At 38.5% G+C, this 16,188-nt stretch overlaps 1 protein-coding gene across 1 annotated transcript in view; it reads left to right on the top strand.

Moving 5' to 3' along the window:
* The window catches only part of COL6A1 (collagen type VI alpha 1 chain), a 76,388-nt gene that overhangs the window by 22,010 nt on the left and 38,190 nt on the right, over positions 1 to 16,188 (top strand). Inside the window, exons 12-20 of the mRNA XM_073633713.1 lie at positions 162 to 188; positions 2,439 to 2,483; positions 2,984 to 3,037; positions 4,384 to 4,446; positions 4,970 to 5,032; positions 9,114 to 9,167; positions 9,255 to 9,290; positions 13,704 to 13,766; positions 14,137 to 14,199. Of these exons, the coding sequence (XP_073489814.1) occupies positions 162 to 188; positions 2,439 to 2,483; positions 2,984 to 3,037; positions 4,384 to 4,446; positions 4,970 to 5,032; positions 9,114 to 9,167; positions 9,255 to 9,290; positions 13,704 to 13,766; positions 14,137 to 14,199 (468 nt within the window). The remainder of the gene's footprint in view (positions 1 to 161; positions 189 to 2,438; positions 2,484 to 2,983; positions 3,038 to 4,383; positions 4,447 to 4,969; positions 5,033 to 9,113; positions 9,168 to 9,254; positions 9,291 to 13,703; positions 13,767 to 14,136; positions 14,200 to 16,188) is intronic.

Genomic DNA, 16,188 nt, shown 5'->3' with positions numbered 1-16,188 from the left:
GATAATGATCCTGAAATAGTATCGCTAATATGTACACAGTTTATGTATGCTTTCACAGAAGACTCTTATAAACTTACCATGCGATAGAACAGTCCAACAAAGTTATGTACTGATATCTTTATATTTAAGCTTTTTTTTTTCTTTTTGATCTGTCTCATTAGGGTGCAAGAGGAGCAAAAGGAGCAAAGGTAAGCATTTTCATCAACACACTATTTAAATGGTATTTTGCCTTAAATTTCTCCCCCCACCCCTACTCCACATAGACAAAGGAAGGAAGGAATGTGCAGAGCTGTGCTGTGATAAACAAGCTCTCTCAAATCTATTTATAGCAACCTCCCACGACACAAATTTCAGGCTGGTTTTATCTTGGTTGTTGGAGAACTTGTCAGAAGTTATCATGTTGATAACCGAGCAACGAAACAGCAGAAAGACACGGGGCATAGTACTTTGGAGAGAGATAAGAAAACACTACAGATATATGTGCTTAGGTTAAATTTCATGAATCAGGTTTACATCCACTTTAAGGATAGCAGCAGATATGCAAGGAGCATAATATCAGCTGGAGGGGCACAATAATCTGGCAAACAGGAAGTGCAGAGACATGACTTAAATCAGGAAGTTTGTGTGAGAATCAAACAGTTCAAGGTTCATCGGAAACAAGATACTGTATAAGGAAGAAAAGCTACAGCCAGACACCGCAGAGGTCCTTGGTTCCGTTACAGATACTGACACAAGCACTGACTGTTCATTCACTAAAGTAAAAGATCAGTCAACGGTGCAGGGCTGTGTGAGATATCTGTCAACGAAGTGGATAGTAACTGCCACCTGGCAGATTTATCACACAGCCCTGCACCAATGACTGATCCTTTTTCTTTAGAATGAGTGGTCAGTGTTTGATATAGTATCTGGCTACTGCTAGTAAGCATACATAATACAGGCCATTGTTAACACAGCCCAAACAGCTCTCACTGTTCATTCACAATAGTAAACCATCAGTCAGCACTGTGGGGCTGTGTGATAGATCTACTAGATGATGGTAAACATACACTGCACCAGCAGTTGTATTGAACAGCTCACCAGAGCTTATTGTAAGGAAACAGGGCTGTCATGATTGTGTGATGTATCTGCGGTGCTGTGTATGTTTACTATCAACCAGCAGTTCTATCAAACAGCCTCACAGCACTGATTGTTAATTCATAATAGTAAAAGATCAGTTAGTTTAGAGAGGGGCTGTGCCATAGATCCACAATAGGAACACCCATAAATTGAGGTTTAGCCTGAGGCAGAGCTACAGCACAGCACAAATATACAAAAGTCATTGAATTTTAAAGTCCCACATGGGTCTTAACAGGATTAAGTGCTACAGACATATGGTCCCCTGGGGATTCTACAAGGATGCTTACCCTCTGATGATAATTTTTATTTAATACTATATTCTATATATGTTTTAACTAACTATGTGCCTGTATTTATTTCTATTCAGTTAACACTTTTGTTTCTCTTATATGAACAATCACAGCAATCCATTACAATGGCCACCTAACAAGACCCATGATAAAATTCCAAAAAGCAACCTTTCACTGCAAGCTGAAACAACAAAAAATCACTACTATGAGTTACTTTTTGAGGCTGAAGTCTAATAGTATTTATAATATTCACCAACCTCTCTGGTGAATCCTAATCACCTTAAAGCTGAACACCAGGAAAATAGCTAAATATATATTTTAAATACATGTATGTGAGTCCCTAAATACCAACTTTCTAAAAGTTAAAGCATAGTTAAGTTTGTATTCCACAAGGCACAATTGGTACTTGGCAAGCTATTGACATGCCATGTAAGAGGTGGAACTTGTCTTACAGAAAGGCAGTATTTGCACTGGCACTTTGGGGCCATATGTAAAATATAACATATGCCCTGACATCTTTTCATGCTTTCCTTTGTCTTGAAATGTAAGCTTTATTGTCAACACGGGTTTACTATAGCTAGTAAGAGGTTGAATCTGACTCATATTTGAGGACCCACTCAGAACAGTCTGTTGTCACACTGATGTTCTCAAGTTCAATGTCAGTTGAGTTGGTCTGTTGACAACCAAACAATATGGAAGAACATGGTTTTGGTGTAGGCCTTAGTTATATTTCTAAAACACCCTAAAATTTCAATTACTGAAAGAAAACTGTCTACCTTTTCTATCTTTTCTTTCAAAGCAGTATGCCTGTTACACAATGTGAGTGCTCTTTGAATGCTGAATTTTAGTCTGACATTTTACCATTTTTGTACCTAAATGTTCTTTTTAATTAATTCATCTAACTTTTGTTTGCTTGTTAATTCTTTAACAGTTGAATGTCTGCACCTCTATGTCATTTTATTCACTCTCAGTTTGTGAATTTCCACCTGTAAATTTGTATTATTCTAATATTGGTTTCTTCTAATCTTACAGGGTGATAAAGGCAAAAGAGGAATTGATGGCATTGATGGACAGAAGGTCGGTATCAATCATATGTTTAGACCATTAGGGTTTTTTATAACATTTGAAGGATGGTTGCATAACTGAAAAGTGATATAGATGCTATCCATACAGTTACATATATAGAAAACACAGTATCTTTTGTAATAAACACATTTTCCTTAGCATTATTAGTAGTTAGTTATTGCAAATGTTACTTATCTTTCCACGTGTTCTCATAGCTATATCTGCTAGCATTGATAATATATTGCTCTAAATTTTTCCATTTAGGAGCAAAATAAATTTGATGAATCTTTAGCACTTTAAAATTGCAATATATTTTAATCACTTCTCCAAAAATAAAATCTGCAACAGCTGCACAAAGAAAAAAATGGTAATTTGGCAGCTTTCTGTCTAAAAATTTAGTAACAATTAGTACTTGCGATATTGAGATGTAAATGGGTAAATGCATATCAGCATAGACTGAGTACTTACTTTTGGTACGTTGACTTATATTTCATTTGATGTGTTTTTTATAGGGAGAAGATGGAGAACCTGGTTTTCCGGGCTGCAAAGGATCACCGGGTTTTGAGGTAAATGTTAAAATGAAGCTGTGATTTGTCTATTTAATATATTTGAAGCAAATGTATCTTCATAATTTCTGAAGCTGAGAAAGTCTCCAGCTGTAAATTCAATTTATCTATGGCAACTGATTAAACTATAATGCAAGCACTTGAAGATACCAACTATGCAAATGGTGAGGTTTTTGTTCCACCATCTGGAGTTGGTACATAGATTGTAGGTTTTGTGTGGTTGTAAGTGTAGGTGCAAGATTATACAGCCTTAGAAGCCAGTGCACGCCTTTGTATTTTTTCTTGGCAGCAACTTTTGAATAAGTACTGCATTTAAAGTAAACCTGTAGTGTAGAATAATGTAGATTGCCAATGCTTTCCTACGCTTCGGAAAATATTGGTTCCTTGAGTTTCATGCTGATCCAACTTTCTGAGCCACTAACCTAAAGCAAGTATGCAGTTTAGGAGGTCTACCTTCACTTTGACTTTTCTTATTTGCAAGCCTATTTTGGGTAGGTGTCTCACAAAGTACAGAAGCCAGAGAAAACTAGGCAACTAGCATTTTCAGAAGAAGGACAGCAAAAACAGCCTCTGCATTTGTCTCAGAACAAGTTTCCTTTAGCCTTCCTACTGCTCTAGGCACGTTATTATTAATAGATCATTTTATACAGTTTTCAATTGGTTGTTCACCAATCATGTTACTTGCCCTTTAATGTAAAAATCAAAGTCTTAAGATGCCATTTGCAATCAGAGGCTTTATATACAGCCATCAACAAAAGCAGGGGTGGCTGGAAGTCACTCGATCTATAGAGAGTGCAGTGCATCCCGATCCCCCCCACATTCATTAATTCTTCTTTTTATAGTATCCATAATTGTCCAGAAGTCACAGACAAAGAAAAGGGGAAATGTTGTATTTTAGTGCTGCACCCTCTTACTTGAGTAGTCTAGGCACAGGCTAAGGTGTACATGGTAATATGGCCGTACCTGCATGAAAGCCCAGCACAATGTGTGTTGGTGGAAAAAATATGTTTGCTTTCTCTCTCTTCCAAAACACAAAAAAACAAACACCTAAGCACTTGGAAAAGACACAAGGCTACACAGAAGTCAAAAAGCAGGGCAAAACCTTGCTGCACTTAGAATTGTCAAGTTTCACCTTGAATCAGGTAACCATATTATGAAGTAAGTTTCCCAGATCCCAGGATTACTTTTGTTGTATTTGTAACATTTGAATCAGTTGCCATAACAACATATTCTTGGGACAAAAAACGTTTGAATTTGTAACTAAGCTTTGGTAAACAATTTATAATTTCAGATCCATTCTGAAATAATGCTCCTATCATTAATTATGTATCTGTTTTATTTTTCAGGGGGAGTCTGGACCCCCTGGTCCAAAAGGAGATCCTGGATCATATGGAGCAAAAGGAGGAAAAGTAAGTGTTGATCAATTAGGGGGATAGAGAAAAAACACAATAACTGTACAAGGAGAAGCCAGGACATAATACACAGATAAACACATATTATTGCCTGTAGAAATTGATTAGAAATTTACTTTGATTGTTTTATCACATCCTTACAAAATTGAGATGCAAAATCTGACTGTATGTCAAAATCAAGTGCTTTAAAGGAACCTCTCAAGATACAAAAAATGTGAGCTGCCACTGCAGACTTGGTCTTGAAGGTACAAATGCCAGGTCTCTAATCCTTGTCCTTCCTTCTCTACTTGTTGAGTGATTGCTGCGGCACATTTATAAGTATATCATGTGTATATATATAATAAATTAATCTAGCTAAATACTGAGCAACTTATATGTAGAGTCAGTCAAAAATATAAAAAAAAAAGATTGTAGTTGTATGAAGTACTCACATTAAGTAATACTTGGATGCATGGAAAAGCAATAGGTCACATGGAACAAATACTCATACATTGTTGGCTAATATATATATTCTTTACAGGGAGAGCCTGGATTATCTGGTGGTGCAGGAAAACCTGGTAGCACGGGAAATATAGGTGAAAAGGTATGACTTCATCATATGATTTTAAGGTGCTTGTGCATGTGTCACGGGATCCCTAAAGATTTAACAAGTCAGAGATTAGACAAAGTGATGCATAGTTTTGAAAGTGTGCTAACAGAGGAACTGGCTACTTGAGGTGTGTTCTTCATCTAACATATACCTTGAAAACCAGATACTCTGCTCATCTAGCTTCCCAAAAAACAAGCTGTAAGAAAAAGAGTGGATGAGATTTGACCATCTTACCTTCTTTCCTGAAAATTACTGAGTAAACTAACCATCACTAGTGTTGGGCGAATGGTTGGGGCCGAGTATGAGTTCGGGATGAACATTGGCTGCTTGCCCCATTCGGGGAACACCTGAATTTGCAGGGTGTTCACCCGACTTAATGCACTGCAATGCACTGCACAGTGCATTCTGCACCCTGATTGGGCAAAGCTTTGCCATTCAGGGCCCAGTAAAAGCTGGCTGTTAAGGAGTGGGGCCAGGAAGCCGGCCATGGCGTTTTTAAACTAACCATCACTAGTGTTGGGCGAATGGTTGGGGCCGAGCATGAGTTCGGGACGAACATTGGCTGCTTGCCAAATTCGGGGAACACCTGAATTTGCAGGGTGTTCACCCGACTTAATGCACTGCAATGCACTGCACAGTGCATTCTGCACCCTGATTGGGCAAAGCTTTGCCATTCAGGGCCCAGTAAAAGCTGGTTGTTAAGGAGTGGGGCCAGGAAGCCGGCCATGGCGTCCTTAACAACAGATGAGTCATCAGCTGACAGCTGAATATAAAAAGAAAACATTTTCTTGTAAAATTAGTAAAAACAAATGGCGTGGGGTCCCCTCCCAATCCATACCAGACCCTTCTGGTCTGGTATGGATTTTAAGCGGAACCCCCCCTCCAAAATGATTTTAAAAAAAGACGGCATAGGGTCTCCTCCAAATTCCATACCAGACCCTTATCCAAGTATGCAGCCGGCAGGCCAGGTAAGGGGGGATGAGTGAACGGCCACTCTCCTGAACCATACCAGGCCACATGCCCTCAACACGGGGGGTGGGTGCTTTAGGGTGGGGGGCTCTGCCCCCCACCCCAAAGCACCTTGTCCCCATGTTAATGGGGACAAGGGTCTCTTCCCCAAAACCTTGGGCTGTGGTTGTGGGGGTCTGCAGCCAGGAGACTTATTGTAATCTTGAAGCCCCCTTTAACAAGGGGGCCCCCAGATCCTGGCCCCCATGAGAATGAGTATGGGGTACATAGTAAAATGTTTTAAAAAGTAATATAAACACAGAGATAGTTTTTGACAATTCCTTAATTAAAAAAATAAAATAAAATACAGTGTCCCTCGATGTAAATCCATCCTCAATCATGTTGCCACCGCACCACAAACCCCCCCCAAAAAATATATATCACTCCTCCCGCCATGAAGGTAAACCACCAAATGGCTGGCTTGCCATTTAATGGTTCTCATATAGGTAAGGGCAGGGCTGCCTGGCAAAATTACCTGGTGGCACTGCCCCCCCAGGACATCACCAACCGCTACATGCTGGGTTGGTGACATTGCAAAGTGCCACCTGTGATTTGACTTTTTTTTTTTCATTTTTGCTGCAGCATGTTCTATACATGCTACAGATGTGCCACTTTATAGGCAGACTAAGGGGACCCCCCCAGGCACTATATTTAAAGGAATTTTTCATTTTTATTGTTGCACTTTAAACATCATTAAAATCACTGCTCCTGAAAAAATTTGCGTTTTTAGAAATATTTTTTGCATTGATACATGTCCCTCAGGGCAGTACCCGGACCCCCATACCCCTTTTATGGCCAACTACTTACATATAAGCCTTCAAAATGGGCACGATTTCTCGTGTTCGGCTCCCATAGACTTCAATGGATTTCACTGTTTAGGGCAGAACTTTTCCCCTGTTCGGTTCGCAGCAGAACTCGCAAACAGGCTAAAAGTTCCTCCCTGAACAGCGAACTCCATTGAAGGTTACCCATCTCTGATCACCATATGGCAATCCTCCAGAATACAATTCTCAAGTTTTTATAATTATTCTCTATTACGAGCATATTTCTGTTGTATTGTGATAAACATCAGAGTAAAGACATAGCTGAATTTTGTTCCCCCAATATAAACCTTAGATTGGGTTTTGGAAAGTACAACAGACTCTGTGCTAGAGTTTTGGTTTTAAAATAAATCCAATTAAAATGGTACATTTATCACTAGTAATTATAAATCATATGGATTACATATTCCATATACTGTATATCAAGCTATACTAATGAAAAATCTGTGACCGCCGATGAAAAATTTATGATTACTAATCATAAAGGCTTGAAAAAAACAAGCAACACTTTTGGTAAACTCATGCCTGCTAAAGATGACTGTAAGCACATGACAAATTTAGCCCACTGCCCACAAATAACACAAATTTTCCTGCTAATAATAAATTCCTATTTACCATAGATAAATGCATGATTACTAATCACCGGCAAATCTGTAATCACCAATGAGAAGTCCATGTTCAAGTATTATTAAGGACAAACCCTTACTTACCAATGATGAGTCAATGACTAACAATATTAATTATGTTAATCCATGAATCCTATTGATAGACTCATGACTATCATGACGGTATAATGACCAATGACAAATCAATTACTAATAATAAAGCTGTAATCATTAGTGAAAAACCATTAAAGTGATACTAAACACACACAATTTGATATGCATTGGGGTTTATTTACTAAAGGCAAATCTACTTTGCATTACATGTGCACTGCAAGTGCACTTAGAAGTGTAGTCGCTGCAGATCTAAAGGGGGAAATGCAGGGAAAATAAAAAGCATCATTTTTGCTTGTATATGATTGGATGATAACATCAGCAGAGCTTCCCCTCATTTCAGATCTTCCCCTCAGATCTACAGCGACTGCACTTCCAAGTGCCCTTTCAAGTGCACTTGTAGTGCAGAGTGGATTTGTCTTTAGTAAATCAACCCCATTGTCCCTTAAATTTTTGTATGTGGATGATGACACTGTAATTATTTCATTTGAAAAAAAAAAAAAAATCTAAGTACCTTTTTCCTAATTAATTTACAGCTGTCGCATGACCCAGCTCTTTCCCAGCCTGTCTGCAGGGATCCATAAGCAGGGGGAGTTTCTAGTCCTCTGCTGCTGGTCACATGTTCAAAATAAAAAAAAAAAAACAAAAAAACAGCTTTTGGAATACAGAGTAAAAATAAATAAATTATATCAATAAACTGTTTTAAATTGTTATAAAAATATATATTTGAAATCCAATCTTTTTTATTTTGTGTAAATAACATGGTGTGAGTGGATTTTTGCCAGTCACAGGCTGTGTCATGCCCCTCCAGCCTGTGTCTTAGAGTAAGAGGGAGGTGAAGCCACCATTAATCTACATGTACTATCCCACCCTATTGTGTTTGCTGGTTAGTGGCCATGGAGGAGGAGGGAGGGAGTGGGCTGTCATTTACCACTGTGTATACACTCACATGCGTGACTCTATAGTCACATGGGCTGCTCAAATATGTTAGGGAGGAAATGCTCAGCATAAAAACTCACTGAAAAATGAGCATGTGCAGAGTCGCCAGTAGCTGAATTGGAGACATGGACACAAGGTGGAGATAGGGAGCAGCAGTATCAACCAGTTTTTTTGCAGAATACAGAAGACGAATCTCATAGTGACTGAGTATGAAAAAATGTAATACGGCATTGATTGATAGTTTTTTATGATGTGGGTTTAGTGACTTTAACTTTCAGTGGGAAACCCATATCTAACATTAAAATGGTTTATTACGATAAATGAGTAATCAGCAAAAGTAAACAAATAACTACCAATGGAGATACCATGAGAATCAAGATGATAAATGTTTTATAGTTATACAAATTCAAGTATAATTAAATCATAATAGGAGTCAGGTCCTGCTGGAAATTCAAAATAATTTGAAAGAATTCTTCAATATTATTAGGTCATAAGAATTCTATAATGTAATAGCTGAAAAAAGTCCTAGATACAAAATTTCACCTTTTAGTTTGAATAAAGTACATTCATCTTTTTTTATTATTATTACAGGGAGATCCTGGACCAAATGGCCCACCAGGAGAAAAAGGAGAGTCGGGTGATGATGTGAGTGTCTGAAACTAAATAAGACTGAGTGGAAACAGAATTACCAGTATCTCCACAACCAATAAACATGTATTTGGTCTTTTTAAGGGTGATGCTGGACAAGATGGACCTGCAGGCGAAAGGGTAAGGTGCATCAAATATACTTTTTGGTTTCTGATTCAGAGATCTGATTTATATAAATCAATACATTCACTTCAAGAGTAGTATGTTAGCAAGCAACCATTCTAGGTTTACATTTGTGGTTATCTGGTAACTATACTAAAACATCCAGTCTTTATGTGATTGTTGAGCCAGCTTTGACCTCCAAAACTTAGCAAAACTGGACATATGGTAAAGTGTTTCTGCCCATAATCTCTGGTACTAGTTCTAGCAACAGATCAATTGTTTACTATTTTGTGTCGATACCTTGTTTAAATAGGGAATGATTTTTCTGTGGCTCCAACAGAGAGCAGGGTTACCTTAAGATTAGTGTCTTGAGTTCATTTAATTTGGAGATCACATTTCAAATTATAGTTATTAATATGCGCATTGAGCAACTATTGTGCAAATTGGATAAGCATAATCGGGATATCTTTGCCATAGTTCAAACTAAATACAGTACATACAGTACATCTGACAAGTTGGCTATTCCACATTGTTTGCTATTATTAGTACAAGGAAATGCCTAGTAATACAGTTAATTATGTAAGGGGTACTCCTTTGATATGAGCTGAATTGTTACTAGCCATGATTGCAATGATGAAAAATTAGCACTGGATATCAGTTAACTGATTATATTCAACCTGGATAGGGCCAGTGCACAGAGTTATGAACGCTTGTCAGTTTGAGTAGCAGTTTTGCCTCTGGTCCCATGCAAATTCAACATTTGGGAGATATCCTACGAATTCCCTCACTTTACCGTGCAGGCCCTGTTGCTAAATAATTTGGGAGGAATTCTGTTATAAGACACAGACTTATTATTAGAGCATAGCAGGGATGCAGATTTGGCTAGTTTGTTGGTGCACATTGTGCTTAAACCATACATGCATTGATTTATTTTGTTCACCTTGGGTTTGTTAGCAGGATACATTATAATTAATTATAGTTAATTTAATAAAATGAACATAAGAGGCCATGGCTGCATAAAATAGGCAGTTCGAGAGCCTGTAATTGTGTTCTAGTGTCTTGCCCTAAGGCTGCCAGACTAGGACATGTTCAAGGAGCAGTAGCGGAGTGTGGGGATCCCCGGTCTTGTAGTTTTTCTCTTTATCATCAGACAACATATCCATAGCTGTGTGTAATATATATAGGCAAAGGAGAAGGAATGGTCATCCATCCAGTCATTACCACTTGAGTTATCATAAATATGAAATATGAAAGATCACCCATTGATAGAAGAACCAGAGTGGTCAATAGTTCCTGAGCTCTTCCTCCTAATCCATCTCATCAGTTTGGGTTACAGACAAAATTCAAATAAAATTATTATAGCTGTAGCCATAGTAAATGAGACTGGAAGTTGTGAAAAAACAGTTACGCAGGTTTATCAGTTTCATCGGCACCAACAGACAGAACATATTTTTGCTTCTTTTGTACGAGGGGCGTTCAAGTCAAACTGGGACTTTTGAATTTATATAAAAGAACAAATTTCAAGGAGTGGAAACTACATTTATTTTTCTACATACTCCCCTGCTACATTTATACACTTATTCCGAATTTAACTAATGCGTGGAAAGCTTTGGCATAGAAAGATTTGTCAGTACGCCTGAACCATCCTAGGACAGCCTGCTTAACTTCGACATCAGTGCTGAAATGCTGACCTCCAAGGAACTTTTTTAGGGAACTCTTTTAAGGGTCCAAACAGGTGGAAACCACTCGGAGCGAGGTCCGAGCTGTAAGGGGGATAAGGTAATAGCTCTGTGGGTTGGGAACCACCACGGCCTGGATTGTCACTGATGGATGTACGGCCATCTTTGAAATGTTTACTCCATTCAAGTGTCCTACTGCAACCACTACTCCAAAGACATGCTGGTAGGTTAATTGGCTTCTGTCCAAAATTGGCCCTAGTATATGAATGGGGACCTTGGATTGTGGGTAGGGATTGATGTGAGTGTGCGATGTTCAGGGTTAGGGACAAGGGTCAGGGTTGTAGACCCACAGTCACTCAGGTTGAACTGGATGGACTGGTGTCTTTATTCAACCTTACTAACTATGTAACTATGTAACCGAGTGTCTCATCACTGTACTGTGCTTGAAGTCTTCTGTAGATATCCGCAGGTTTTTTCGCCTTCATTCACAAGGAACTTCATCATTGCACTCTGTTCCATGCACGCACTAACACTGCTGTCTGCCATTTTGATTAACGGTCTCTGGACTGGCCCGCGATATGTGTGCCACATATCAGTAATAGGACATACTTCCCACTTACCACTGCATGTAGTACTGCCACGCTAGCATCCCTTTTTATACATGTAAAATTAAAAGTTCCGGTTTGACTTGAACACCCCTCATATAAGCCAACAATTTACTGTGAATTATCTTGGAAGAAACTAAAATATGCACTGTTTTCCTTTTGTCTGCTGAAAAAATATTAACCAAGTTGCTGGTGGTCCTACCAGTACTGTATTACTAAGGGGATTTAGTGTCTCTATAGAGTTTGCTCAGCCTAATGGAATGTGCAATGAAAATCAAAAACTGTGTGCATGCTGCTCACTGCTTGGCTAAAGGTTTACAGCTGCACAATGCAAACAGACACATTTCACACTCAAAGTGCTTAATCATAGGATCCATTACAAATACGCAGTTTATGTGAAAAATGCATCAAGACTTTTCATCCTGATATCTGTTTACACTGTGTTTCTGTTTGTACTGTAAACCTTCTGTAAAGCAGTGAGCAGGATTTTTTTTTTGCTTGCATTTGGACAAAGCAAGGTTTGGGATCTCCTTTAAAACAGGGGGCCAGATTCCTTGCAACAGAAGGTTCTTTCCCTCACATATACACTATATTACCAAAAGTATTGGAACACCTACCTTTATACACACATGAACTTTAATGGCATCCCAGTCCTAGTTCGTAGGGTTCAATATTGAGTTGGCCCACCCTTTGTAGCTATAACAGCTTCAACTCTTCTGGGAAAGCTGTCCACAAGGTTTAGGAGTGTGTCTATGGGAATGTTTGACCATTCTTCCAGAAGCAAATTTGTGAGGTCAAGCACTGATGTTGGACGAGAAGGCCTGGCTCGCAGTCTATGCTCTTATTCATCCCAAATGCGTTCTATCGGGTTTAAGTCAGGACTCTGTGCAGGCCAGTAAAGTTCCTCCACCCCAAACTCGCTCATCCGTGTCTTTATGGACCTTGTTTGTGCACTGGTCCAATTTATCCAAACAGTCCAAATCATCCGAACAGTCTTAAATCCTTACAGATGGGAACCATGAGGCATTTCTCCTTGGCACCTGGTTACCCTGCACAACTGCACAGCTGTAGGTAACTAGCTCAACTTCAGAAACACTGCACAGTTCAGGAAAGCACTCTTCACATAGCTCACAGTTCAGAATCCTGCAAAGGGCAGGGAAATGGGTCAGTATTTGAGACCCTAAGCTGTCTCAGTCAGAGCAATGTCTATTGCTCATATGCCAAAATCACACAGTCACCAGGAATCAGATCAGGGTCTTTATTTACAAATCTCCAGGACAGTTACTCTCTTCCAGCTTCCTTCGGAAACTTCCCAGTGAGTGAAAAAAATCTTTCTCAAGACTAGATCCCTTTGGTGAAGTCCTGCAGCCAGTTCAAGGTCCCTTCCTGGTCACCGGGCCTGAGACCTCAGAGAACAGCAACACAATTTAAGGCTTGCCTCAGAGGGGCAATAGCCCCCTCTAAGGCTAGGAACTCTCCTTCCTGGGGAAAGACAATCTGTCCAGGGCTTCAGACTATTTAACAGCTTTCACGGCCACTGTCTGGGTACACCTCACCAGGGATTGGCTAGGCCCCGATAAATATTCATGTTGGTTATTTGAATTCTCCCTCCCTAAGCTCTAGAAACTTCTTCTAAAGGCAAAGGGAAGCAATGAAACTGCAAGCCTGTTAAACCCTGAACAGACCAGGCCAAACAATCTCTGTTCCCTTAATTACAGAAGGAGCAAAAAAACTAAATTTACCTAGTAGCCTAACTAGTAGGGTGCTACATAATGTTTTTTTCTAAAAATATATGTACACACATGTTTTGCCTTTCATTTCTATTTTAAACTGAATGTGTTGTTTCACAAGGTAAGGGTTCACATATACTTTAAATCAATCATTAAATCAATCATCATTGAAGGCCAATGTTGACAAACATAATAAAATACATACATAATAATCCCAAGGACTTTACCTGAACACACTTTCCCTATAGTATCAGATAGATACATTTTTTGTTAAGTGTACAGGTCAAGATAGGTTGGGATAGGTGTGGGAGCATAACAACAGAAATTGTAAAGTATGACAACTACCTGTATACCTCCTCTGTGCAAGTGCCAATGTATCTGATTTGTTACTTAAATCTAATCTCTAACTTTCCACAGGGAGGTGCAGGAGAGCGGGGTCCACCAGGGGTGTCTGGAGTCCGAGGACTTAGAGGAGACAAGGTATTTATCATGTGAATTATTAAAACTTGTAATTTCCTAACAGTACTAAGCAACACAAGCATTCTCAGAGTGGTCAGTAATGTTAGCCCACATATATCTTTCATGATAAATGGTAGCGTAATGGTCAGTGGTTGGGGACACAGCTCGAGGCCCTTCTAAACAGATGTATGAAGTCTACATTGCACCAGAAGTTATTTCCTTTGGAAAGTGTCATTTACATAATTTATGCTATTTATTCTATCATTATTCATAAAATAAAATAAAAAACTCTATACGCTCATGAATAATTTCTAATATGAATATTGCAGGTATTTATTAGTGTATTGAGAGTATTTTGATTTCTCACAATTTTTTTTTTCTTCTTCTAAAGGGTGATCCTGGACAGGCAGGAGATCAAGGACGAGATGGGCCTGTTGGTCCCATTGGAGATCCAGTAAGAGGCAAATCTTTGTGACAATACTTGGGCTTCTTTTTGTTTTATTGTGAACCAAGATAACAATCAGTACTGTGCTAAATTAATGTTATGTAATGATCCTCAGCCCAGTCTTCTAGGTGGGCCCAGGCATAATGTTAGTGCTTCCATTTCTTTATCACCATCACTTCCTCATATAATACAGCACAGCAGGAGCACCCTACAGCTTAAGGATTGGCAAAAGTGCTGGGAATTATGTTTTAAGAAAAAAGGACCTAGGTGATGGCACATGTGCTTATAACTATCTCTCCTATCCTAGATACATTCATATGGGGTTGATAGAAGGATATTCAAACAAGAACCTTAGGACTCTAACCATATAGTGAAAAAAGCATAGCATTGCCTTCCTAAAACAGAAAGTATTAACATCTTCCACCATAACCCAGAAAAATGATTTATTCCTCATTTATGGACAATGGACATAGCCATACCATATCATTCATCACTACCGCTATATCCCAAACCACTAGTACTAGTCATCTATAACAGATTATATACACCAATATGTTCAATGTAAGGGAACCACAAATCTATCCTTTAGAATACTGCCATCCCAAAACAAAATGTATAGGTCGTCATTTTGTTACAAATTCTAACAACAACAGCAAGTACCACACTTCATGAGCTTACCACAGATTATAGACATAAAGTCCACTGATAATCACAGAATTAAGTAAAACAGCAGATCTAAAGGACATTTAAAAGGTCACCTATTAGTTAAAATAAAGGCCCAAAATTCAAAATGGTAACAATTGAAAGGCAGGTCTTATTCAGTTAATAAACAATAACAAGGGGGCCTATTAAACTCTTGCGCTTTACCTACACTGGAATTTCCTGTCCTGGCTCCTATTTTGGAATATTCCGCTCAGTTTCTGTTTTTTTTTTTCAGTTGGTGTCATACAGAACACCCTCACCCTATTGAAAACAATTTGGATTTTAAAATAAGTCGTATATATCATATTCCATCCCTGTGTTGTCCACCAAATATGATCTGTCCGCCAAGTATAAAGTATGATCTGTCCATAACGAAACATGATATAAATGGCTGCAATAGGAAAATGGCACAAGAGAGGCAGTCATGTGAGTTTGACCCATGTACAGGTAGTTCCTGGTTTACAAACAAGATAGGTTTTCTAGGTTTGTTCTTAAATTGAATTTGTATGTAAGTTGGAACAGCTACATTTTTGTTTTGCTGTCTGTGCCCCTGTTCAGAAGATTTCACCTCACTTTCTGTCCCTGTAACAATTGGATTTTGAAAATTTTGGGTTGTCATGGAAACAAGAATTGGTGATAAAGCTTCAGTGGAAACACTTTTTTCTTATGATATCTCATACAGAAGTTAATTTCCCTTCCTAGGGGTAGATTTCCTCCCTCCGTTTGAAAGTATGAGTCATATGTAACTCAGGGACTGCCTGTAGTTAGATTTAATATAAGAGTCTCCAGGCACAGGATAAATGGATGATGGAAAATTGTGCATCTTGGCAGAGTAGTCCAGCAAGGTAAAATTCAGATAATGATAAGATAACCACTAAATACTGAACCTTCCCACTCAGACCCAAATGGTGAATTGTATGCAACAACTCTTAAACAATATATAGTTTTTTTTATTAAACTAGAGTGTAGATGTTGGGCATTGATTTTACAAATATGCTAATTTATCAGAAACAATCATAAGTCATTCATTAACCAGTGTGTCTGGATTTCTCCTTCTGATAAAAAAGTACATACTTCTTTTTTAGGTTTTATCTCATTGTTATTCCTTTTAGTCTACTTCAGAAATTCTTTCACTTTGACCTTATTTCCTCCTGATGAATACTTTTCAATCTGAACATTATTTTATATAAACACTGGCAGCTGTCTTCTCAGAACTTCAAATAAGAAGATGCAGTAGCAAAGATGTAAGAGAAATTAACCAGAAAATAAGTCAGACGTGGCTGCAGGACAGATGTT

The sequence above is a fragment of the Aquarana catesbeiana genome, linkage group LG06 (genome assembly GCF_042186555.1).
Source record: "Aquarana catesbeiana isolate 2022-GZ linkage group LG06, ASM4218655v1, whole genome shotgun sequence".
Taxonomy (NCBI): Eukaryota; Metazoa; Chordata; class Amphibia; order Anura; family Ranidae; genus Aquarana; species Aquarana catesbeiana.
This window is presented reverse-complemented; position numbering and strand designations above follow the sequence as displayed.